At 39.2% G+C, this 27963-nt stretch overlaps 1 protein-coding gene across 1 annotated transcript; it reads right to left on the reverse strand.

Annotated features, from left to right (window-relative positions):
* Positions 1-1572: 1572 nt before the first annotated feature.
* Positions 1573-23604, reverse strand: pcsk1 (proprotein convertase subtilisin/kexin type 1). The gene is made up of 14 exons (XM_079586725.1): positions 22716-23604; positions 21929-22033; positions 21567-21692; positions 16892-17038; positions 15169-15245; positions 12246-12334; positions 11777-11949; positions 11373-11585; positions 10926-11026; positions 10269-10502; positions 8874-9031; positions 8657-8790; positions 8394-8555; positions 1573-4497 (listed from the first exon to the last, which is right to left on the reverse strand). Exons 1-14 carry the CDS (start codon positions 22887-22889, stop codon positions 4093-4095), a joined length of 2298 nt encoding a protein of 765 aa, XP_079442851.1. The 5' UTR covers positions 22890-23604; the 3' UTR covers positions 1573-4092.
* Positions 23605-27963: the final 4359 nt, after the last annotated feature.

Consider the following 27963-nt stretch of genomic DNA (forward strand, 5'->3'; position numbering starts at 1 on the left):
AGAATTCTGCACAGAAAGCTGTATTTTAAAGCGATATGGAGTAGACTAGGAGTAGAAACGTTTAGAGATTAGGAGAAAACTGCGGCTTTAACGAGCTCAATGGCTCTGGCCAAGCTGTGATACTAATTAAATGCTATTGGCTATTTTTAAAAGGGGGAGGAGCTGTTAGATATGTTCCACCCTGTCTTCCTGTTTCAGTGGAAATTACTCAACACACTGAATAAAGCAGCAGATTTCAAGGCACTTCAGTGGGCCTTTAAAGGGAGTTTACCCAAAAAGAATTTAGTCACCCTCATGTTGTTCCAAAACCTGCATGAGTTTCTTTCTTCTGTCGAACACAAAAGAAGATATTTTTTAAAATGTTGGTAGACAGTTGACGGTAGCCATTGAACTTCCATAGTATTTTTTCCTATGCCTTTAACGCAGATGAAAATGAGGCTGTGACGTGAGGGATACGTAGGCCTACGTGCAGTCTTCACATTGACGCGCACTGTGGCCTATAAAGGTCCTAGTTCACTTAATTTTCTCAATTCACAACGTTTAAAACTGTTTATGAAGTTTTTGTCAACTGAATTTTTTTTTCGGAAACACGTTTCGTCAGCTAAACAGCCGGATCTATCAGCAGAGGTAAAAGGAACCGATGAGTGACACCAAATATTGCGTTTCCAACCCTGAACTTTGTTGTTTTAGTGTGCATTCTGTGTCACAAGATGGCGCTATGTTTCTTTATGAAATATCAAACACGTAGGCTTAGTCTTTATTAAAACTTGCAGTGTGAATATTAAATCAAAAACGAAACTAATTCTGACAGCCCATCAAAGCAAATACAAAAAGCTTGCTTGATTAAGCTACTGTTCGTTTGATTGATTTGACGTTTTAATTATGATCACAAGAACAGTTCATGTTGGGACTCGCTAATTTACTGATTTTATGCAATTGGGTTGTTGCATGTCCTTCAGCAAGAATATATTGGCCAGTTTACAGTTTATTGAGGTAGCCTATGTTTCGACATGCAAGAGGAATAGCTGTTAAAGCTCTCAAAAAACAGAGATTTTTGAATTATTAATGAAGTGAAGTAGGAAATTAAGTAGGCCTATCCTAATATTTACTCTTTCTCAACATGTGTGGTGTCATTGAAAGAAGTTCTTCTGCAATCCAACATGCATCCATACAAATCCATTGTATGGTATTCAAACTTCAAAAAGTATGAATGATTATTGAGGGAGTCTTACACAATGCATATACAAGAAATTTGCTTGCAATATTACTGTTCAGTTTATTATGATAAAAGTCATTTCATATCGATATACATTAAACTATATATTTTGTAAACAACTTTGGACAGAAGCGTAAATTGGTATAAACACCAACCAAAAATTACAAGGTGTGTGTGTGTGTAAACTGTCACTTTTTTGTTGTTGTCACCTTAACACATTCTATTGGATCAGAAGATCAGGCTACAGATGCAGCCACCAAACCTGGCCTGGCTCTTTTTAAATATAGGCTACTGTACAATTGATGATTTTGATTTCCTCCAACTCTGAAAAATAAAATAATAAAAAGTATGTGCTGAACCATGACAAACATTTATTAAATAATTTCTTTTTGACAAACTGGCATTTCCAACAAAAATCCAAGATTATATCTTTAAAAAATAAAAACAGAACTGTGGTTTCTGAATTACTTAACATAGTTACCGGTAACTTAAAAGGATAAACATTTGCACTAGGTTGTGCGAAAATAGAATAGAGCAGGAACATTCAAGCCTGTTTTACAAATGCAAATCACAGACAATCCCTTTCAGAGCATCATCATAACAGCTGGATAACGTTTATTGGAAATAAGTCCAGAGACATTCAGGCTAAAAGTACAACAACATATACTCATAAGAGACAGGTAGGAATTGCGATTTAGGCTTATGAGGTAAATAGTGATTTAATATATTAGGGCTCTATATAGATATACTTTGTGTACTCATAAACTACTATGAACTCTTAGAAAAATAAAACTTTATCTTTGTTTTCTGAATTTTAAAATACAAAACCAGTTGATACGTACTCAGTTGCTTGGGATGTACAACTCACTTTTCCATGAGTTCTAAAACCATAATTTAACTATTTAGAGATAATTTATAAAGCAGATGTTTCTAGAGAGAGCAGGGGAGAGGTACAACATTTGTGCAAAAAAGGGCAGAGAAATTTAGGCTTCAAGGTGTCCCACAGGTACATGTCCTCGGTACTGTACAGTTTACTGAATGATAGTTCTCTAAATATATAAATGCTGTCATCTTACAGTAATCTATAAACTCAGTAGAACCAGGTGTTACTGATGTCTTTTAGTCTAAAACAAGGTTTCCCAAACTTTTCTGTCTGCTTAACCACCTATATGACCTCAATTAGTTATTATATATTATATAATCATATATTAGAAATAGTTATAGTTTTTGTTAATGTTTTGTATTAAATAAATAAAAAATTATATTTTGTTTTCACTTTAAATTTGTTTTAGTCATTTTGTTGTTTTATTATTTTTATTCGGTTTAAAAAAATATATGTCTATATAGTTTTTATAAATGTTTCTTTATAATTTTAGTTTATTTAGTTTATCAAACATTTATTTTTTCAAGTATTTTTTTTTAGTTTTAGATAATAATTATTTATTAATAATAATAATAATAATTGATAATAATAATAAATTATTATTATTTTTGTAAATTTCAGTATTTTAGACCAACACTGATCCCTTTCAATACATAATTATTAACTTTAATTATGAATTTAATCATTTTGAATGGTCACGATGCTTCTATCATCCATCCAATTTAGAATAAAAGTATATATCTTTGTAAGTACAATTTTCTTTACAGATAAAATATTTTTACAGGAAAAAGTTTCCCAGTGCACCTATTATTTGGCATTGGGATTTCTATCACAATCTAACAGACTCCCTGTAGTTCCATCATGAATCACTCTAGAGGTCCATAAACCCTGGTTGAGAAACCCTGCTCTAGAAAAACAACAGTATTTAAAAAATAAAAAAGCTATCAATTTGACCTGTGAAAAGTGGGTGTTTTATTTCAGAAAAGAACCAGGGATGGATTGAAAGAGAAATGTGGGACATCAGTCAAAAAGGTAAGTCGTTATATTTTGTTAACGTATTAAGACAAACATTTATGTACTTGGAATAGCTTGCACTCACAGCACAAGAACGTGCATTGAGTAAATCGGGTCAGTTTTGATTTCATGTTAACTTTAAGGACTGATTCGGCGAAGAATGAAATTTTCCCAAATCCTTACAATTTACAATCATCATCTTTATAGTAGAATATTCTCATAAGATCCTAATGTAAACGTTTTCAGAGCATGCAAAAGTTGGTGGCAGTGAAGGCAACATGAGAAAAATCATCAAGAGGGCAAACTGCAAGAGACGCCATGATTGGTCCTGTCATTGGCTTTATATCGTAGCAACCTGGTTCAAAACTGAGAGATAAATACAGCTGGCTGTTCACCACAGATATACAAACACTCACACTGACAGACACAGGCCTTAGAATGCGTATACTTGATAACTACATGTGCAGATAAAAACAAGCTTGTCTGGAAGAGAACAGTATGCCATGTTCCTCTCTGTATCTCATTTCATCCCCGTTAAGTTCTTCTATGTACCGTTTGACTTTCTATCTTGCCCGTTCGCCCTGCTGAAAAGACTAGCTTGTCAGGTTCGCCAGCTGCATTTTAGAAGTTCCGATGCATAACTTGCTTGACTTAAATACCAAGACCAGTTTAACATGCTGTTTCACGAACAAAACCTTCACGATCCAGTTTTTGCTGGTGAACAAGCATGCTATGTTGCTGGGAATCCTAAAGGCCCCGATATACTTCAAGCGAAATGAAGAACGAACTGCTGTTATGTCATTTCAAACAAAATCAGGCCAGTTCAAAACAGTAAACTGCCTGGTGTATTTCGAACTTCTTTTTTACCCCCACAGCGAAGAATGATTAAGTATATTGGGGCCTTAAGCTGGTCTTTTCAGCAGGGCATCCGGCTTCTTTTACCTACTCTTCCTGTCCTTCATTTTCCGTCCCGCTGGTCTCATTGCTGGTCGTCTCCGAGCATGTCAAACAGCGCCTGAAGCAGCCGGTCGTCTCTGTGCCTGTACGGTTGGGCTCTGTAGAAGTTGTCGCTGTAGTCACTGAACAGGCCGTTCTCGGAGCCCCTGTAGCGGTTCAGCTGGTCGAGGGCCTGGTACAGCTTCTGCGGTGGGATCCGTTCGCGCTGAAAGGTCTTGGGAGGAGCCGCCAGAACGTGCGGAGGAACTGCCGGCATCTGCCTGTTGAAGGCCGACTGGAGGAGACGCAGCAGGGCCAGGTTGGCAGAGAAGGGGCCGGGAGCGACAGCTGGATTTTCCTCTGGGACACCGATGGAGGCAGTGGAAGGAAGTGAGTCTGGATCCACCGGACTTGAAATTTCAGGTTTGTGAGCTGGAGTCGGAGGTTCCTGCCAGTCGGAGAGATAGGAGATTGAGTTAATACTGGTGGAATTGCATACCACTTCTTTCCAACAGGTCCATCAGATGCATGCAAATAACAGGACAAAGACAACAAAGGCACGCACCCATAACTAATGCCATTTTTGAAGTTTGATGTTTGGCCAGAGAGTGTATGAATTGTTAACACTCGCCTAGTGAAAAGTAAATATGTGAACCTGGATCACAAAACCAGTCACAAGTCGCACAGGTATATTTGTGGCAATAGCCAACAAAATATTGTATGGGTCAAAATTAGTGATTTTTCTTTTATGCCAAAAATCATGAGGATATTAAGTAAAGATCATGTTCCATGAAGATATTGTGTAAATTTCCTACCATAAATATATAAAATATAAATTTTTGTGAGTGAATGCACCACATACGCAAACATAAATGGACAATTTTAAAAGGCGATTTTCTCAATGTTTCGATTTTTTTGCACCCTCAGATTCCAGATTTTTTAATAGTTGTATCTCGGCCAAATATGATCATATCCTAACATCAATGGAAAGCTTATTTATTCAGCTTTCATATGATGTATAAATCTCAATTTAAAAAAATTGACCCATGTGACTAGTATATGTGACCCTGGACCACAAAACCAAAGTATATTTGAAAAAAAAAAAAATATATATATATATATATATATATATATATATATATAGCATATATATATATATATATATAAGTACTACAAATACATTTACACATTAAGTACTTAATATAAATACCCTGCATTTGTACATTTGGTATACTAAACAGATATACTTAAAATCTGCTAAATTGGAACAATTAATTTTGTAATCCACTTTAGTTATCCGGAAATAGTGCTGAACTCCAACTAAAAATATACTTAAGTATATTTGATTGTGCTAAAGTGGAACTATTGCAAGTATATATATATATATTCAAATATCTTGAATTTAAAGACTACACAGAGATCCTTCTATCCTTAATAAGAGTGATATTAAAAGACATTTTAGGCTTAATATTAAGAAATGTGCATTGTGCAATACAGAAGTACTCCAAATAAAGTTTAATTATAATATTGATATCAGTAATCCTCAAGCATTATGTCAGTAAATATGTTAATGCATTTGTAGTGTACTTTAGTATGAAAGAAATATATTTTGGTATAGTTATTTTTTCACTAGGGTCAGTATAGAAACTGTAGATATATTATTAATATGTCAAAGAACATATTTGTGCCTACGGGCCAAACGGCAGTGCAGAGTACCCGGCCTTCTTGGAGTCTCTGGGAGGGGTGCTAGAAAGTGCTCCGACTGGAGACTCCGTCGTTCTACTGGGGGACTTCAATGCTCACGTGGGCAGCGACAGTGTAACCTGGAGGGGCGTGATTGGGAGGAACGGCCCCCCTGATCTGAACCCGAGCGGTGTTCAGTTATTGGACTTCTGTGCTAGTTACAGTTTGTCCATAACGAACACCATGTTCAAGCATAAGGGTGTCCATCAGTACACGTGGCACCAGGACACCCTAGGCCGTAGGTCGATGATCGACTTTGTGGTTGTTTCATCTGACCTGCGGCCGTATGTCTTGGACACTCGGGTAAAGAGAGGGGTGGAGCTGTCAACTGATCACCACCTGGTGGTGAGTTGGATCCGATGGCGGAAGAGGAAGCTGGACAGACTCGGCAGACCCAAGCGTACTGTAAGGGTCTGCTGGGAACGTTTGGCCGAGTCTCCTGTCAGAGAGATCTTCAACTCCCACCTCCGGCGGAGCTTCGACCGGATCCCGAGGGAGGCTGGAGATATTGAGTCCGAGTGGACCATGTTCTCCACCTCCATTGTCGAAGCTGCCACTCGGAGCTGTGGCCGTAAGGTCTCCGGTGCCTGTCGAGGCGGCAATCCCCGAACCCGGTGGTGGACACCGGAAGTAAGGGATGCCGTCAAGCTGAAGAAGGAGTCCTATCGGGCCTGGTTGGCTTGTGGGACTCCTGAGGCAGCTGACGGGTACTGGCAGGCCAAGCGAACTGCAGCCCGGGTGGTTGTGGAGGCAAAAACTCGGGCCTGGGAGGAGTTCGGAGAGGCCATGGAAAATGACTATCGGCTGGCCTCGAAGAGATTCTGGCAAACCGTCCGGCGACTCAGGAGAGAGAAGCAGTGCCCCACCAACGCTGTTTACAGTGGTGGTGGGCAGCTGTTGACCTCAACTGGGGATGTCGTCGGACGGTGGAAGGAATACTTCGAGGATCTCCTCAATCCCGCCGTCACGTCTTCCATTGAGGAAGCGGAGGCTGAGGGCTCGGAGGTTGACTCGTCCATCTCCCAAGCTGAAGTCACCGAGGCAGTCAAGAAACTCCTCGGTGGCAAGGCACCGGGGGTGGATGAGATCCGCCCTGAGTACCTCAAGTCTCTGGATGTTGCGGGGCTGTCTTGGCTGACACGCCTCTGCAGCATCGCGTGGCGGTCGGGGACAGTACCTCTGGGATGGCAGACTGGGGTGGTGGTCCCTCTTTTTAAGAAGGGGGACCGGAGAGTGTGTTCCAACTACAGGGGGATCACACTTCTCAGCCTCCCCGGGAAAGTCTATGCTAGGGTACTGGAGAGGAGATTACGGCCGATAGTAGAACCTCGGATTCAGGAGGAACAGTGCGGTTTTCGTCCCGGCCGTGGAACACTGGACCAGCTCTATACCCTCTACAGGGTGCTGGAGGGTTCATGGGAGTTTGCCCAACCAATCCACATGTGTTTTGTGGATTTGGAGAAGGCATTCGACTGTGTCCCTCGAGGCGGCCTGTGGAGGGTGCTCCGGGAGTATGGGGTCCGGGGTCCTTTGCTAAGGGCTGTCCGGTCCCTATACGACCGGAGCAGGAGCTTGGTTCGCATTGCCGGCAGTAAGTCAGACTTGTTCCCGGTGCATGTTGGACTTCGGCAGGGCTGCCCTTTGTCGCCGGTTCTGTTCATAATATTTATGGACAGAATTTCTAGGCGCAGCCAGGGGCCGGAGGGTGTCAGGTTCGGGGACCACACGATATCGTCTCTGCTCTTTGCGGATGATGTTGTCGTGTTGGCCCCTACAGACCAGGACCTTCAGCATGCACTGGGACGGTTTGCAGCCGAGTGTGAAGCGGCTGGGATGAGAATCAGCACCTCCAAATCCGAGGCCATGGTCCTCAGTCGGAAAAGGGTGGCTTGCTCACTTCAGGTTGGTGGAGAGTTCCTGCCTCAAGTGGAGGAGTTTAAGTATCTTGGGGTCTTGTTCACGAGTGAGGGAAGGATGGAACGGGAGATTGACAGACGGATCGGTGCAGCTGCTGCAGTAATGCGGTCGTTGTACCGGTCTGTCGTGGTGAAGAAAGATTTACCGGTCAATCTACGTTCCTACTCTCACCTATGGTCATGAGCTTTGGGTCATGACCGAAAGAACAAGATCCCGGATACAGGCGGCCGAAATGAGCTTTCTCCGCAGAGTGGCTGGGCGATCCCTTAGAGATAGGGTGAGGAGCTCGGTCACTCGGGAGGAGCTCAGAGTAGAGCCGCTGCTCCTCCACATCGAGAGGGGTCAGCTGAGGTGGCTCGGGCATCTGTTCCGGATGCCTCCTGAACGCCTTCCTGGGAAGGTGTTCCGGGCACGTCCCACCGGGAGGAGACCCCGAGGAAGACCTAGGACACGCTGGAGAGACTATGTCTCCCGGCTGGCCTGGGAACGCCTCGGTGTCCCCCTGGAAGAGCTGGAGGAAGTGTCTAGGGAGAGGGAAGTCTGGGTGTCTCTGCTTAGACTGCTGCCCCCGCGACCCGGCCCCGGATAAGCGGAAGAAGATGGATGGATGGATGGATGTCAAAGAACCTAAATTTCAACAAACATTCTTCTCTGCATATTCTAAAGTTTTGCTATTTTTCTGACCTTGACCATGTCTTCCATCGGTTCCACTCCTCTGCGATCGTTTTGTACAGCGTTGTAGGGCAGATACACCCTCGCCATCTTCATGTGGTCAGGCTTCTCAGATGTCCCGTGCAAAATCAACTTCCAGCTAAGAATCTGACCCTCATTCTCCATCCGCCCTGACTGTTAGCAAGAGAAAGAGAAAGAGAGAGAGGAAAATGGATTGTGATTAGCAGACGCTCCATGTGCATTTGATATTTGTTTGCAGGGATGCTAATATGTACCGTATCAGTAATCTTCAGGGTCCAAGTGCCGGTGGGATTCTCTCCCCAGGAGTGCACGGACATGAAGGCCCAGTTTCGGAAACCGTTGGATGATGTGTCCCTCTCTCTCTCCGCCAGCAGGACTGTGGTAGTACCTAAAGGGACAAACCCAACAATCAGTGTTCTCATCCCCAAATGTGCACATGCTAGTGTGTTTAATTTTGTATATGTCTCTCACCTGACGGAGATGTCAACGTGATGTGGAGGTCTCCTCTCCGTGTGTACTCAATGCTGACCTCCACCTGCACATGCTCCAAGGACACCACAGAATTCGCCTGTCCTGCGCAGGACTTAGTGGGGATCTCGATGGATATTTCTCCTGCAGCCTTCAATGGTCTGTAAACAAAAAAAAGTGTTAACAGTTAAACATACTGTATTTTTTGCAAATAGTGATTCATGTAGCTCGACACAGGCAAAGCATGGCTTTAGCAACGACAAGATTCACAGGGAACACACGGGCTATGTAGGGAGGAACACTGTACTTTGAGCAGCAAATCAGACTATTAGAATGATTTCTGAAGGATCATGTGACACTGAAGACTGGAGTAATGATGCTGAAAATTAACTTTTGCCTTCACAGGAATAAATTACAGTTTTTAAGAATAAAATGTATTTTAAATTGTAATATATCACAATATTGATGTTTTTTTTTAAATCAGTCTCAGTGAGCTTAAAACTTATTTCAAAAACATTAGAATTTTTTTTGTGTGTGTATAATGTCTCTATCTAGTTAGTTTTTTTTTTCACATAATGAATTTAGAAAATATGCTAAAACATGCTTTTATCATCAGCTTCGATCACTGAGTTTGACCATTAATGAAGGGATTTTTCTGCCCACTGTTCCATAGACAGATATGCATGAGTGATATGAACTATAATCCCTGCAGATTAGATTGAAAAGCACAGAATTTGCATCAAACAAGAGCCATGGTGATAATGTGCACCAAATGGTAAAACAACGGCGGATGGATGGATGGACTCTCATTCTACAGTTTTTTTTAAATAAGGTGTAGCAAATACCAAAAATGCCAAGTGCTTCGCAACTGGCAGCTTGCGCTGTGTGTGATTGCGTGGCATTCTATAAACATCACAATGTGTGTCGTGACATTTGCATTAGGACATCCGGTTATAGTGAAATTCAGTTCCAGGAAAATGAAACATCTGTTCAGGTGCAGTTTTTCAAGCTGAGCTTTGTCTGAACACTAAAGCTTCACAATCTGAGTAAATTGAGTAAATTGAAAAACTGGGTTATTGAGTAAAAACCGGAATGGATTCCAGCTCTAAGTTCCCAAAATATACCTTCCTAATAAATCCTTCTGTAGGAATTACAAAAGCCGTTGTAAAGAACCAACAGATGGGCGTAAATGCACAAGCACCCGCACACACACACACGGAATCTACTGCATTAATGTGTCTATTAATGAATTGCCATAGCTGAGCGCAGTAGCAGATGGCAGGAGATCAGGCTGGCTTTGTCTTCCATGCGTGAGGTGCAACACCACTGCCTTGCCTCTGCTGAAAAAAGCTGAATTTTCTGCGCCTGACATCTGGAAGCAAACTCATTAAACTCTACCTTGGTTGGAACGTCTCATCTCTGACGATGCACTGTTTCTTCTCCGGAACATGCTTCCAGACCTTGGGATCAGCCAGGTCCACCAGAGCTTTGGCATTCAGGAGGCCAAACCCAAACCGACTGTTGACCATCAATCCAGCTCCGTTCCTTTTCCAGCCTGGGTTATTGGCCAGGGGGTCAAACTCAGACGTCCAAACCACCAAATGCTGAAGGTCTCTCCAGGTCAGATCAGGACTAGGGTGGAGAGCAAGAGAATAGATGCTCATTTTTATTGAAATGCACACTCCTAAATTTAGGATTTACAATATTATTTGAATTGCAAATACATTTTTCATCCATTTTATGCTTATTCTCATCAATTGCATTTCAGAAGTATGATTATTTAAGTAAATAAAAATATGCATAAAATAAATAAAATCATGTGAGTAATAAACTACTTTTTTGAGTACCTTACCTGTTTTCCTAAACTTTTTATTCATGCATGACTGATAAATATGCATGACATAAAAAAAAAAAAAAGTGTAATCCAAATGAGGTGGACATTTTATATGCTATTCAAATCGCTTCTTGCGCAAATAATTTACTCTGAAAACGGATGTAAATCCAATGAAATCCTACAAACAATACAACAAACAAAATGCAAGATGTTTGACATACTTTTGCTCCAAAGCCAGTGCAAATATCCCAGCAGCCAATGGGGCAGATGCAGACGTGCCAGTGTGTGTCTCTGTGCATTCGTTGTGCAAATCGGCACTAGTCTGCAAGACAACCAGATAAAAGATGAAATGCCAACATAACAAAACCCAATAGAGAACACACCAACCAAAAAAGACCCAAAACTGTCAAACAATCAATTTTTATTAGTGCTGTCAAATCGATTAATCGCGATTAATCTATTCTAATATATATACTTATAATATATATGCATAAACACATATATATTTTTAACGTAAACTTTTATGTAAGCAGCACTAATTGACAGTGCTGCAGCACTGGTTTTTATTGATCTCCAAAGAGAAATCCAGTTATTTGACACAAGGAAAACCAAAAGCAATATAATAATTAAGATCATAAGAGCAAGAAAATGTATAAGTGAAGACTCACTATTCTCTGGTCCGTGTAGTCTCCGCTGCTGTAGGCTGTGGCAAGCGTAGAGGAGCATTTCTCAGCGTACCACGGAGACAAACCCTGCTGAGACGCACTGCTGATGGAGATTGTGTAGAGACTGTCTGTGTATCCATCACAATCGCAGTTGTCGCCCTGACGCCCACCGTTACCTGACGCCCAGACGAAAATGGAGCCCTTTCCACCACGCCCCTGGAGTGAAAACAATTATTTTGAAATTTATTAGATTATAAGAGGCTTGTGCTAAAAGATCCATGCCATAAGCACAATGCATTAGCTGGGTGGTTGCTAGGGTGTTCTGAATGGTTGTTAGGTGGTTGCTAGGGTGTTCTGGATGGTAGTTTTATATTTGGTCCAGTAAAACCAATTCCATCACTTCTCACCTTCTGGATGCCATACTCAAAAGCTTTCTGGGCCAGACGCCCGGGCCCCTCCACGGTCTTCCCGTCATCGTTAGGGCCCCAGCTAGCACTGTAGATGTCCACGTGGTCAGGGTTAAAGCCAATCGAACTGGCTTCAATGGCATCTGTCACGATTCCATCCAGCATTCGTATTCCTGCAGATGGAAAGCACAAAAGATTACCCTTCATGGAGAGGTCAAAATAATCTACCGTAGAATTGTTCATTGTGTTTGAATTGTTACGGTTAAATGTTCTGCTGTAACGTTATGACTCACTCACGCTTATATGTCCAAGTGGACATTATCAGGTGTATTTTGTATTTGTATGACTGGTTGCACAGGTCAGTGCTGTTATATAATCATGTTGTCATCTCATTGTTGCTGAATACAAACACCTGACTGGTTAAAAAAAAGATACCAAAAGTGGACAAACACATTTTGACAACACACACCTCCCACTTTCGAGTTAAAGGCCACTCCGACGCCGCATTTGTTGTTGTCTGCTTGCATGGCAATCTCTCCAGCACATCTGGTACCATGCCTGAGGGCATACAACAGAGAATAGGGTTACAATTCCGTTCCATTCAAATTTAATATAGCTGGCATGTTCAAAACCCATTATATCTAAATTTGTGGACCAACACAGATTTGCAAACATGGTTACATAGGGGACTGGTGTGTGGTTGCTAAGGTCTTAGTGGTTTTTAGGGCATTACTACACGCTTTGGTGTGCTGTACAGTTGCTAGGGTGTTCTGGCTGATTGCTCTGTGGTTTCTAGGGTGTTTTGTGTGGTTGCTATATGGTTGTTATTGTGTTCTGGGTGGTTGCATGACAATAGTGTGTTTTGGTGGTTGATAAATGGTTGCTAGGTAGTTGTTAGGGGGTTCTGGCTGGTTGCTAGGTGGTTTCTGAGGTATTCTGGGTGGTTGCTAGATGATTGATGCATTTGGTCTGACTATCAAGCTTGAAGAAAACTGAGAAACTCAGTGGCAAGACTTCAAGACAAATACAGAAGTTCTGGAAGAAGCGGGCTTGCCAAGCATTGAGAATATGCTGCTACTGTGTCAGGTTCGATGGGCAGGACATGTGTTACGCATGGATGATGAGAGGCTGCCAAAAGCAGTGTTCTATGGGGAACTTTGCCAGGGCAAGTGAAATCGAGGAGCCCCACGCAAGCGCTAGAAGGACCAGCTGATACAAGCAACAGTTGATACAAGCTGATATTAACCCCCAAGACTGGGAGATACTGGCATCTGATAGATCCAAGTGGAGAAACATAACACTGAAGGCTGCCAGGGAATTTGAAGAACACAGAGACAAAAACTTACGAAAGAAAGAATTGGCTGCCCAAGTACCCAACGACAGCGACCCGACCTTTCCCTGTCCCATCTGCTCTAAAGTCTGCAAGTCAATTGAGTGTTTGTAGCCAATTGAGAGCGTGCCGTCTTAGACTAAATCCTTCTCATTGATCTTCGGACACAAGGAATACGCCAAGAGATGGTTGCTAGTGTTCTGGATAGTTGCTAGGTGGTTGCTAAGGTGGTCTGGATTGTTGCTAGGTGGTTGCTAGTGTGTTCTGGGTGGTTGCTAGCGTGTTTGGTGGTTGGTAGGGATTTTTTTTGGTAGTTGCTAAGGGGTTGTGTCCAAAACACAGGAGGATATAGTTTATGAGATGTTTCTAACCATTGAATTGTCTGCCAAGTGAAAATCAAAAGTCCAGTCTCATAAAAGCAATCTTTTCTGAAGAAGCCATATGATTTGAGACATATTATCCACTATGGGTGCTATGGATGTTAGGTTTGTTCATATGCCTTATCCTGAGTGTAAGCAATATTAATAATGATGATGCTAGTTTTAGCCATCACCAATACTATTTGTAATAATCACAGAAGGAAAATAGTACTCAGTGGCTGATGTCAAAGATAAGACTAACAATGGATAACTGTTGAATTACATTACATTTTGCAGGGAGTAATTTGCGAAAATGTTTTCTCTTGAAAACTGTTAATGATTATTTGTTTCCCTCCGTAATAACCATCATCTGAAACACAAATGAGCTGTTGATGCATTTAGCACGGTACAGACAATCATAGCAAAGCACCTTGAGCACAGTTGACAAAAGAATATGTTGATATGGGCGGGCGAGAGGTTGAACGAGCTTGCATGTGCCTTTATAAGTGTTATGCGTGAGTGTGTGTGTGTGTGTGTGTGCGTGAGCAAAACAAAAAACTAGCTGCACAGTATGAGTCATTCACTGGCATAGACACACAACCGCATGGATGAAGAATAATGAGTGTTTCTATTTTCATGACCACTTATTTTTATTTTTTTCAAAGCTTCATTTTCACTAGGACTGTCAATTTATCATGTTGATTTAATTATTAAATAACACATAACGAAATTACTGCAATTACATATGCTCTCTGACCTGTATGCAAATGTAAAATACTTCAATTTGACATGTTCCTTGAAGCACTAATGATGTGAGACACTAATCTGCATTTGTACATAAAGCAAAAACACTGTGTGTGTATATATATATATATATATATGTGTGTGTGTGTGTGTGTGTGTGTGTGTGTGTGTATGTGTGTGTATAACAGTATAATATTTTTGTCATTTTTGTAATCTATTTATGCTTTCCTGTGGCACAGATATGTAGTATTGTAGTATGGGATTCATTTGATTAATTAAACAATTAATAATAATAATAATAAAAAATATATATATATTATATATATATATATATATATATATATATATATATATATATATAATTTTGATTATGCATGTATGCTCTTTGATTTCATAGATAATAGATGTGCATGGATTCTGATCCTCTTACATAAGAATTCATTAATAATAATAAAAAAATATATAATAATCATTTTGATTATGCATATATGCTCTTTGATTACAAGTAATATATATGTGCATGGATTCTGATCCCCTTACGTAAGACAGCTCAAGTGATGTGTGTACCATTGAAATGGATTACACTCATTCCCTGATGGAGAACAGACCTTCTCAGATCAGACCTACTGACACTGTCAGTTCTCTTTCATAGCAGCTTAAAGATGGAAAGCAATGCCAGCGTGGTCTAATGCTCCCTGAACAGATTTAGTATGATGTTAAATAAATCTGCAAATCTCTTTAAAGAGGGCAGAAAACAAAGCTTGTAACATTTTCCAGTCACTAATCAGTTTCCTTATCGCTGTGTGTGGTGCTAAAGATAAATGAAAGGCTAAAAACTTTGGAAAATCTGTCCTTGTGTTTTTCCAAGTTTGGATCAGCAGTTATGATCCTAAGATCTCTTGAGATTTTCTGTCCATTCATCTGGAGATATTAAAGAGTATAGAGGTTCATTCACTCACTTGTTTTCATTGGTGGAGTCGTATCTGGGGAAGGGATCAGGATCGTTGTCGTTAAAATCATAGCTAGCAGCAGGATCCTACATGGAGGAGAGCAGAAAATTCGGGTTTCAATGATTGCAGACATTTATTTCTAGCATACACAGAACAAATAGGCTATCAGTAGTGTCAGTATGTTGCAGACAGATGTTTTATAGGTAGAGAGAAACTACAGATATGTTCGGATTAGAAGCACACTACTCTTACTGTTTAATTACACTGAATTGCAAAGAGATGAGTGCTGTCAAATCGATTAATCGCAATTAATCGCATCTAACAAAATCTCATTAATATATACATATATATTTATTTAAACACACACACACATATGCATATTTATAAACGTTTATGGTAGATGTGATTAATTGCAATTAATTGATTTGAAAGCACTAATTTTATGCCAAATTGGATAAAAATGCAATATGTTAGGCCCCATATCCTAAGATGATAACTAAATGCAGAATTATGCTGTGTTCAGTCGGAATTACTGTAATTAACAACTTTACAACTAAGATTATACTCAGAGCGGTTCACGCACATGTCCCAAGAAAATTATTTGTTTCTGAAAATGCGCAAAAATGTAGAAATCCAATTAAGCTTTTATAAAATGTCTCATAACCAAAAAAGGAATTCCACGCATGTTTTTGTAGTCCATGGCGCTGTTTTTTCGATTGTTTTTCATTCGGTACAATGGACGTCTTTAACAGGCGCGCTTGCCTCTTTTACAGCATCTCGCGCATCATGACACAATGTTCTAAAAACACAGCGCTTGAGTCAGATAAGTTCAACTTAATTTTTTTTTTTTTTTTTTTTACATTGCCCTGCATTTCATGCTTTTTAAAGCAAAAAAACGTGTTTTGAGTCAAAACTGTGAATTGTAGTTTGGGATAAATGCTGCCAAACAGGATACGTTTTTCAGAAAAATTCCTAATTATGGAAATTTCAGCATGGCGTGAATGCAGCAAACTATGAGTTCATATGACAGTGTTTACAGATGCATACTTATTTATTTACATAAAATGTTATAGTTTTATATTTACATTACTGTGCTGGTTGTTACTACCTACCTTATTTATTTTGATTTATTTGCTTTTTTTTTAAGTGACCTGTAAAACACTTTGAATTTGATGTACCAGTTTATGCAAATAAAACTAAAAGGCATTATTAACTCATTTTCTGTGCTTACTTCTATTCAGTGCGAGTGTGTGCGCACACATGAGTCTGTATTAAGCGGTCATCGCCACACTTGCCAGCATCAGACACATACGGGTCTCTTTTAAGGGTTTCTTTTTGTAAGACTGCTGTTTGTAAACAAGCCAACAGCAGATTGACGGCTGATGCTACTATGTACTCAAATCCTAATAGGAGACAGATGTTTGATATTATCCTATGATTTATGAGTCATCTCTATTGCAAAAAAAAGGGATGCTGGGCTCACTGCAGTCTTATGTAATTGGCACACATTCAGACTGCATTTTTAAATAGCTTTGAATGAGCGAGTGAGATTTTTGTTTGTGGCCTTCTATACTGGAAGTCCTTATCAAATGGCTTTGCTCGTGTCGTGGTAGGTGTCACTATGGATAATCCTCTGCACGGTTGAAGGGGTAGCCGTTGGCATGGAAACTACAGCGCGCCGCAGAGGTTTACGGATGGTAGTCGAGTAGGCGTTGCATGACGACACACTTACGTAGTTAGGGTATATGTCGGTGTGGTTCCACTCCAGGCCGTCGTCTAGCACGGTGATGACCACTCCTTTGCCTGTGATGCCCTTCTTCCAGACCGGGATCACGTGTAGATCCAATTTGGGGAGGGATGAAGACGTCCGGGTGTCTTGCTGATAGGGGAGGATGAGGAAAGACAGTTTAAGTGTGCTGAGTGAATATATGAGTAATTCAGCGTCATATACATGAGTACCACTCAACATTCTGAGTTACTCTCAACCTCTTCACAAAGACAAAAGCCTCTTTGTATGACACATCCACTGACCCTTCCAACAAAAGCTGTTTGCTTGAAAATGAAAGCCGGCGATATAATCGCCCATGCTGACCTTTTAGTTTGTGGAGAGTATTTTCAGTCCATACTAGACCATGAGGAGATTTTTTTCTTATTGACCGATAATTAAATAGAGCTTCTGCGCAGTGTTGGGAAATAAGCAGCTAGTAGCCTAAAATGCATTTAACCAGAGTAGTGTCAAATGTATTAGCAGAGTTTGCCATCCAGTTAGGATTATAGGATTTGGAATCATTTTAGTGAATTGAATCTTTTGATTCTATTCAACAAAATGAATCTGATTAGTTCATTGATACACCCAGTAGATCACGGCAGTGTTCGAAATCGCCCCCTATACCCTCATTCACTATTCCCCACATTACTCCCCTAATATAGTTGAAGGAGTGAATGAAGACGAGTGAGTGAATTCGGACACTGAGTGCGCCGGAAAGGGTGCCGCTTCTGTGCTTGATGTTTAATAATCATTTGAAACTTAGCAAACTGGCAGCTCCAGTAGTAGGATGAAAAGATTTATCTTGAACTCTGTCATGGAAACTAGCATGTATAAACCTTAATTAATCAATTTAACAATCAAGTAAAAAGGAATTTATACTTGTATGATATTACGCAGTAGCCATTGGACCAGCGGTTTGAAAAATGGATGGATTCAGCTGTGCATAGATTTGTATATATATATGGTTGAGCGTACATCGGTTGTACACTCGTGGGATCGAATGAGTGCACTTAATAACGTCCACTGTGGTATCCGACACTACAAATGGCTGTCCCCTTAAATAGTGCACCATTTAAGAGTATTGGCGGCGATTTCAGACACAGCCCATGACATATAGAAAGTGGTCACAAATGAGTGTCTTTTTGAGTATTAAGTGATTCATACAAGTAATGAGAATATCCCATGTCCGAATTTGAGACAAGGTTGAAATTATGAGATATGAAGTCAAATATGAAGTCAAAATGATCACAAAAAAGTCAGTGAGAAAATCTAAATGATTAGATACGAAGTTGAAATTATGAGATCATACGTAGGGCTATGGCATGTATCATAATCACGACAAAGAAATTATGAATTTTCTCTTAATTTCGACTTTAATTATGTAAATAATTAAATAATTATGCCTTAGCATCTCACTTTTATGATTTACCAAATTTTTATGTGAAAAAAGGGCTTCTATCACTTCTGGTTTGCTAAACTATAGGGGGATTTTTTTGTGAAAAATTCAATAATGCCTCAGCTATTCAGTTCATCCAAAAACAACAAGTTCCAGTCTATTCTGTTTGCTCACAATGAAGATATCTAGTTAAATTAGCGCAGAATTTAAAACACCTACTCCATTAGAGAAGGGGCGTATTCACTCCGTATGCTTGTCCCACACAGCCTAGGCTATTTTCCTAGAATTGCTCTTTGGAGGCTGAAAAAAGCTATTAAAAAAAAGTGCTTCACAAAACACTTACAAATCAGTGCATGATTCGTTTATTAAAAAAATATTGTCACTTTATTCAAAACACAGCTATATGTATAATATATATAGTTATGCAAAGCTTCTTGAAGCATAATAGTGATAGAATAAAGGACAGAGAGGAAGAAAGAGGTCTATGATCGGCTCACGAATTATGCATAGACGCTGCAGTAACACTACCATGAAGCATGACTCATAGCTGAGGTCTCACTCTGGAAAGACAGGAGGGGGAAGGGGGAGGGAAAGAAACGACCCGCCACACATGACGGCACTGCCACATAGCACAATCCAAACCAACGTAACCTCAGGAGGGCTGTAAACCCCACGTCACTCATCTACTACCTCCATAGCACCTTTAAGTGAGTCAAGAACTTTTACTATAGGCGTCTCAGATCATTGCCTCAAAAGAGATGCAGTCAAACATAGTGATGATACATCTAAAAATGTTCCATGTACACAGATACAATACAAACCACAGTGTTTTCAATACAGAGAAAAAAAAGATATGATATGAGTCATCTCTTTAATTGAATTATCAGCAGTCCTCTCTGGTGAAATGTAATCTATTCACCGAGCCGTCTCCATAAATCCATATCCTTCTTTTCTATCTACCCTTTCATCTCCTCAGATTGAACGTCATTCTTTCTGTCCCTTTTTTTAACCAGCTGCCTTCACTGCATCATCACTCAAATTGACCAATGGAGCACAAGGAGACCGCCCACTTTTCAGCCTTGGTTTCTGAAGCATTTTTTTTTTCTGTTCATTTTCTCCATAGGGATTTCAAAAGATTCTGCATTAAAAAGGGTTAGAAGCCAAACAAACAAAAAAACCTCTGAGATGAATCAAAGCATTACAAACTTTAATTTTAAGCAAAAACAACAACAAAAAAACTACTATCTAAAATAAACTATGCATTCCTTGAAGCTTTGCAAACGCAATGATTTAATCAGAAACAATGCATAATGTAAATATATAAATTATTATCAATATTTTTTTTTAATCATATATTGCTAAAAACTCATATATAAAAAATTACATTCAAATAAATTTAACAAAATAATAGGGAGACAGCTATGTCAATGCTTCATGGGAGTGAGAGGTCACTTTTGGCACAATTTACGTGTATAGGTTGCGCAGAATTCAGCAATTAATCTGTATTAATAATACAAATCCCAGAGTTGTGGTTTCTCAGTAGCTTATACCATGACTTCACAACCTCTGAGCCCATGGTAGGTCTGCTTCAAAAGGTTCATACATTACTGTTAAAAATCAAATGAATGGGATTTTTAGTTGAACTCTATTTTTCCCTTTCATCTTGTTAGTCTCATGAGTTGATTCTGAATAAACGGAGAGGTCGACATCAGCTAATGAGCTAAATTTAGTGACAGGCACTGTTTAAAATAAACTGGGCAGGAACTTCATGAGCAATTAGGTTAAGAGGTGGAGGCGCTCACACACACAGGCTCGACACAGGAATGAAGAGGTTTAGAAACTTGTTGAAGCAAAAAGAACAAAAGGTCACTGCCGGTTCGTGCCACCGCTAAATTGCGTTTTAGAATAAAATGTTTGTCCAAAAAATTAATCCCTCAGTCGGAAATGCAAATGGAGGTTTTCAATTTTATTAGAGTGACTTGCTATATAAACCATGAGCTGTGATCCATATTAGAGCCAGCTGAATCCTTCCCATCTGTGACTGTACGGAAGCCATTCTCTGGCATTAAGAGCTTGGCTTCCATAAGATAAACCCATCAATCCATTGTGTTTCAGTAAATTGGTACTAATGTGTGATTGACTCTTCTGTTGTTTGGGATTAAGAAGCGTTCTCCTTTACCATCTAATTTTTGTTTAGCCATACTATGAGCTCTGAAAGCTTAAAACACTGGGCTTCACCCGCACATAGTGCTCGAGTCCAGAGGGACAACTGACCCGCTGAAAGCCAACAGACAGGAAGTGTAATTCACCAAAAAGGATTGTTACAATGGCTTTTACAACAAAGCTGTTGATGATATTAATGGGTTCCGCATTTGAGCACACAAGTCCATCGGTTCTGCTATTGGAAATTGTTCTTTTTTATCGAGAACACGTGAACATTTCAAGTCAAACTGAGATCTGAGGTTTTTAAGCAATGGCATATAACACAAGTAGACAAGTTAGTGCGATTTCAACTTCTACCGAATGACTAACGTGCTGTTACCATGGAAATGAGGATTGGAGAAAACACCTTAGCACTGGCCACCCACTTCTATGAAACACTGCGAATAATGTAATCCAGTGAGTTTCCCTACCTTCTCAAACTATTTATACAAATATAATATATATTAGTGCTGTCAACACGATTAATCGTGATTAATCGCATCTAACATAAAAATTACATACATACATAAACTAACATACAAAGCACACACACACACACACACGCACACACACACACACTATGTATAATATATATAGTATATGCAGTATATATACATACACGCACACATGTATGTATACAAACTTACATTTTTTAAAGCACTAATATATATATATATATAATATACTTATAATCAATGATTTATAGTGAATACTTTTGTTTCTGATTTGATTACATCATTCACAATGCTTCATGGGATGAATCGTTCATTCTCTCATAAAAGGATGATCCATACAACTTTTTCCAAGTTGTAAAGGAAAGATTACAGTAATTTCAGTCATGTAACCTCAAAGTGTGATGTTTAATTCAATGGATATTTGCCATTTTTTGTACATCTTTGAGTACATCAAGGTTTAGAACTTTAAAATGATTGAAAATGAATGAGGAAAAATAGCTCTGGAATCATTGCCTGAAAATGTTGCAGAGCAAAAGACATTCAAACAGCGCTTTCGACAAAGGAAAATGAAGATGCCGAGACTCACTAGATACCACTGTTGGTTCCACATGGGGTCGTCGAAGAGTTTGTCCACCGAACAGTCCTTACATTCTGTCCCAAGCGGGGCGCGTTTGGCCCTTCGTTTCTCATACTGCTGTTCGGCCCAAGACACCTAAAGGAGAAGCCACAGGTGCCATTCAGAACCAAGTCCAAAACATTTATCCTACATCAAAAAGCACATTCAAACCGTTGTGCATAGGAATGATTTATTCTTTGGGAATATCATACTGAAAACACATGATATAAGCATACATACTTCATTTTTATTGATATCTCAGATAAGTTTTTGAATAAATGCCCATTTTCTTATCATGTACATAGAAAGAAAGCTTTCGAAAAGTCTCATACCCTGTCATCTTCCGACAGACGTTTGGTGATATGATCCGCACTTCTTTTGGTCCTGCTAGGGTGACTGTGCCGCTTGAATAAATAATGGTTTTCCAGCGCCCCGATCTGCAGACAGACAAAAGAGAGAATTGACTGAAGACGGTTCATATTTAGAGCTAAATTAAGCCTGGTCATAATGACGCAGTTCCCATCTGTCTGGTCTAGTCGGCCTGAAGCTACTTCACAATTTTTTTTTTTTTATTAATAGGTCTAAAAATGCAGCTTACTTGGGTTTCATTTCATGTATAAAACCTTCTTCTCAGAGAACTACTGACACAACAGGTGAATTTTTAATTATATAGGCTGACACTGTGGCATGTCTGAATTATATGTAGAAATTGCATGAAATATGTTATTGCTATTTATAATTTGCATTGTTGCATTAAATGAAAAAATTAAATGAAATAAAATCAAGATAAATTCAGATGTCAGATCTAACTAACTATGGAGATTATACAAAAATAATAAGCATCCTAGTTGCAAAGCACATTCAACCATCACCCAGCAGATGCTTCAGTGTTTAATTGTAAAGCAAATGTTCTGGCAACGGATTAAACACGTTTTTCTAATGCACATTCATATCGACATAATAGATCAAATATGATCCGGCAAAGCAACAGTGTTGCTATGAATAAATGCATTACACAACATATTGGGAATATACAATTGCATGCAACACTGATACAGGTAGAGATGTGTGTGAGGCAAGTGTGTCACCCTGAAAAACACAGTGTTTGGTGTGACTTACCTGTCGGACTAATTTGTATCCGAGCTCGTCGGCGATGGATCGCGCATTGTGGGCTCCTCCAGGAATCTCCACCGCCCATTCGTTCAGATACTGTCTGTCCACAGCGGAGGACACCAGCGCACAGAACAGAGCAAGAACACTGCACAGCAACATTGGACGACATCTTTCTTCCATTTCAAATCAATTACAACCACTTAAAAATGATCTGGCGGATCACGACGAATACAAAACTATTCAATAGAAATAAGTTAACAAATAAATACAGACTATGTAAACACAAGAAATATCAGTCCAGCGCCAAAAAGCCTTCCTTGGATAACGCTAGATTCTCCTCTTAATTCTGATGCAGTGTGAGCGAGTAATTGAACGCGCATGGAGAGCCACCAATGAGAGAGTCGTGGAAGGGGAAGGGATGTTTACACGTCAAATTACGAACCGCTCTGACGTCAATTTGTACCTGGGGTAGGATGCTCCGGTCCCGGGGGAGTCGGGCGGGGTGAATTGCGCATGGAAGCGGAGGGGAATGCTTCTCTATAAATAGCCGACGACCAATATTACGCTTAGAAATTGAGCAGGAATTGAAGCTTTTGTTAGAATAATTACACGGGCAATATTGCTCTCATATGTTCGCGAAACCCTCATATAGGAGGTTCTGGGCTAGATTTTATAATCTCGTTGAATAGTTTATTTACATCCGTTCAAATTAATATATCATCAGCCTAATAGACTAGAAGATATATCCTAATTTAAGGATATAACTTATAATGATAAATAAGAAGGGAACGGCTGTTCAGTAGGCTAATTGTTAAATAGTTGACGTAAGCATCTGCGTCATGACGAGAAGGTTTCAGCACCGCAGCGCTGAACAGCTCCACTACACGACACTCCACTACACGAGCTGCGTGTGCAAAACATATATCCATATTAAACACCAACGATATGCATTCCCATACAGAAATCTGGCAACATGTTAAACATATGTTTTGTAAAAACATTTGTATATTTTAAGGTAGGCTATGTCACACACTCACACACCCCTATCTATCTATCTATCTATCTATCTATCTATCTATCTATCTATCTATCTATCTATCTATCTATCTATCTATCTATCTATCTATCTATCTATCTATCTATCTATCTATCTATCTATCTATCTATCTATCTATCTATCTATCTATCTATCTATCTATCTATCTATCTATCTATCTATCTATCTATCTATCTATCTATCTATCTATCTATCTGACAGACAGATGCATCAAAGACAGGATCTTTCAAGAAATCTTTTAAAAGCTTCTCAGAAAATAGAACAATAAAAAAGGAAAGTAAAATTACTAGTTTGGTTTAAAATAAAGTATTTATACGCATAAAGTATTTAAAAGCATTTATACCATAAAAAAAAAAAAAGTTTACACACTTTAACAAGGATTAAAAAACAACAATGATCATTAAATAATGATTATCAAGGGTTACTCGTTTGACCTGAACAATGCTTTTTCATAAAAAAATAAAAATATGTATTTCTAAAACATTTATTGAGCTTGAGACTGTTAGGGTCCTCTAAGGTTTTCTTCTCACGTGACAACAAAATGGCTTCCTTCGTGTTGGTTTCCCGCTGGTCTTGATTTGGCAGACTATTTCCAAATATGAATATTTTAAAATAAATACTGAAGAAATATAATGTGAAATAAACTCAATGACATCATTGAAATACTAGAAGTCACTTAACAGGAAAACATCAATAATAACGGGTAAGAAATATACATTCATGTTATATTTTATAGTAGCCTATTAATAATTCACATATATATGCGGGTGGGAGGGGGATAACATAAGATGTTGTAAACACGAAAATATACAATTTTAAACATTATGGACAGTATATGACATATCAACAGAAATTGTTATGAAATGTCATGCATGTATGAACACGGCTGTATTTGGTAATTCGGGCTCTAGATTTTCACAAATAGAATTTCAAAACTGTGGTCCACACACAGAATGATTCCCACCGCTACAGCCCTGTGTATGAATACCAAGAAGACCGTGAAGACGAAGGCAACAAGCCCTCATGAATAATCTCACAGATTTATTCAGCCATTGTCACAATGACCCAGACAAGCTCAGTCCACTCTCGATGAACACGAGGCGCAGTGTCGTGCCAAAATAAGTGCTTGTATTAAAGAGAGAGTGGCTGGGATCGTGCACTTTGAGCATGTTTAGACAAACACCGGTCTCTTTTGATGTCAGCATCTTTTGTTTTGTGCCACATGTCCATTTGCTGGAGTTTATGAAGCTGTGTATGTCACTAGAGTGCTCCCGCCTACACTTTTGCTTTGGTATCTCTGAATAGTAGACGGTGTTATCCAGGTGTATATCTAATCGGTGGCAGCTCTATTTAGTTGCCTTGAATTCTGTGGAATTGCCTGTGAATTCGAAATAAACAAACAGGACAAGGTAACTGTAAAATAGCCATTATTAAGAACGTTTCACTTTATAAAAGGCAGACAGAGAGTTGGTGTACGCTAACACAATCCTTATACTTCAGCTTTTTATCCGTTTGCCTACCCGAGTCCAGGCGACTGAAGCATTTCCGGGTAAATTTAACATTACTTGGCTCCATGGTTTATGCGGCCTCAAGTGAAGTCAAATATTTACGCGTTCCGAGCACACGAATGACTAAGAAGTGTTTTCAAATGGAAAACTTGCAGTTGTTGGTGATGCCGAAACACAGTGGTGACGCTGGAAGGAGCCTGTTGATGTACAACATGGCGGCAAAGAAGGGATTCCCTTTTTTTCAGCAGCTTTAGAAATAGGCATATATCACAAAAATTGGAGCAACTTCAACAAATAATTTGTGATAGCCTATTAACTTACCCACTATCAAAATATTTATTAAAATTTCAATCTCTTTATTTTGCATAAAAACAGTTATGTGTGTGGTATAGGCTTACGTTAAAGTTAAATGTGAATTTTGTACAATACACTAAAAAATGCTGGGTTGTTTTAACCCAATTTTGGGTCAAATATGGACAAACCCAGCCATTGGGTTAAATTTTTAAATTGCATTTTTGATCCAACGTTTGGGTTTGTCCATATTTGACCAAAAATTGGGTTAAACCAACCCAGCATTTTTTAGAGTGTAAGTAAATATTATGGGTTTGGGGTTTGTGATTCTCATGGAACACATACTTCTAAAATCTGTAACATCTTGTCAAATATTTCCAATAAATGTGTTCATTTTCATCTTTTTTTGTACACGCAGTTCTAGTAGTGCCATGCAGCATCCAAGCAACTGTCATTGAGATGAATGGGAATAACAAACAGCCAGACATTGTATGAAAATAAAGCAGCAGGTCTGTTCTCGGAGTAGGCCTGTCAGATGCACTATTGAGCAAACAGTCCATTTGCTGAAGCAGCTTCACTCATCCACGTCCACCTAGCAACACCTGTTTGCATTAAACACCGAACACGTTAGACTTTGCACCTGGAAATAGATGAGGAAGAGTCGAGAAAGGTTCATGAGTGACATGCATGTTTGTGTTCTTTAAAAATGTTTTGGAGAGTTGGACAGAAAAATAGAGTCCTCACGTTACACCATCTGTCTTTACTTTCAACTTTTGGCGGGCTGCCACATGTGCAAACCACAGACTCAAACTCAAAGACGTTCTTAAAGTGTCGGAAGTACTCAGTCATGCAAAACGCCTCGTTTTTACTGGTAATTTACTGTGCAATTAAAAAGGCTCCACTGATCAAACATGCACACGCTCAAACACTCACATGCACACTAACACGTCAAATGTGGAAAAACCAGATCAGCCAATTGAGACAATCTCTCACATCTGATTACTGCCACCTCATCTGCACCGTAACAGCTGGGAGTTCGTCATTAAGAGACTCGGTAACGTCAAATGGTGGATGAACAATAAGCATATAATGGGTAAAACCAAGACTTGCGGAGGGGGTGGGGTGAAACAACAGGAAATGAAAGGTCTGATGGAACAATGGACAGAATCAGACCAGAAGACGTCATGGAGGCCATGATGGCTGTGTAAACAGTGTGTGAGAGTGTTTAAACTGCTGCAGATGAATTAAGTGTAAAATTCATTGATGAAAGAGCGAAAGAGCGATGGATTGTGCAGTCCGCTTTCCATCATCTTTTGTTTTACGTCAATAAGCCTTAATCACCACAGAAAGGAAAACCATGGGATGGCTACTCAAAAGATGTAGCTATAGATTAAATAAAACACTGTACTACAAACTATAAAAACAGTAAAATAGAGTAAAAGCTACATGGGAAATGTAAAAGCCAATTTAATGCTGTCAGTTTTATTATTTTGATTCTCAGCTTATTTCTGTTTTCTTTGTATGATTTACTTGAAGTTAGCACTCATCCTTATATGTCCATACAAGTATATGTTGTTTTAACGGATTTAAGACATGTAAGATCCCAAAGGTATTGGAGCCACACTTGAGCACTGTTTGGAAATATTGTCCGAAAGAATTTCAATGATTTTTCATGTTTTTGCGTTGGTGAAAATAAATGTGCAACACTTTAACGGACTGGCCGTGTGTTTTTGACACGTAAGACACTTCAACTCCTCCTAATATACGAGACTTTACAGAGTGCTGGACTCTTGCATTCTCAATACATGATCTTGACCAAAAACTGATACACTTCTTGATTTAAATAAATGCTGTGATGTTCTTTCCATCAAGAGGTGCATCAATTTTTGGTTTCTTTTTAAAGGAATAGTTCTTATATTTTGAAGATAATATTTAGTTGGTAACCAAACAGTTGATGGACCCCATTGACTTCCATAGTATGGAGAAGAAGAAAAACTATGGAAGTCAATGGGGTCCATCAACTGTTTGGTTACCAACTAATTATCTTCAAAATATCTTCTTTTGTGTTCAGCAGAAGAAAGATATTCATAAAAATGAGGGTGAGTAAATGATGACAGCATTTTCACTTTAGGGTGAACTATCCCTTTAATAATCACTATTTTACTTTGATGTAACGACTAACCATATAAAATGGTTAATAAAACAGCAGTTCTTGCAATGATATTCTGACTCAGACCAGGTATTCTTTCTCTTTCTTCCTCACATTCTTTTCTTATCGCCTACTCGTGTCCTCAAACTGTGTCATTTGTCAAGGATGTGTAGTTGTCATGGAAACCTTTCTCTCTTTCGCCATCTCTCTTCGCTATCTTGCTGTCAGTGCTCAGTGTCATATCAGTGA

This window comes from Phoxinus phoxinus, assembly GCF_949152265.1.
Source record: "Phoxinus phoxinus genome assembly, chromosome: 17".
Lineage (NCBI taxonomy): Eukaryota > Metazoa > Chordata > Actinopteri > Cypriniformes > Leuciscidae > Phoxinus > Phoxinus phoxinus.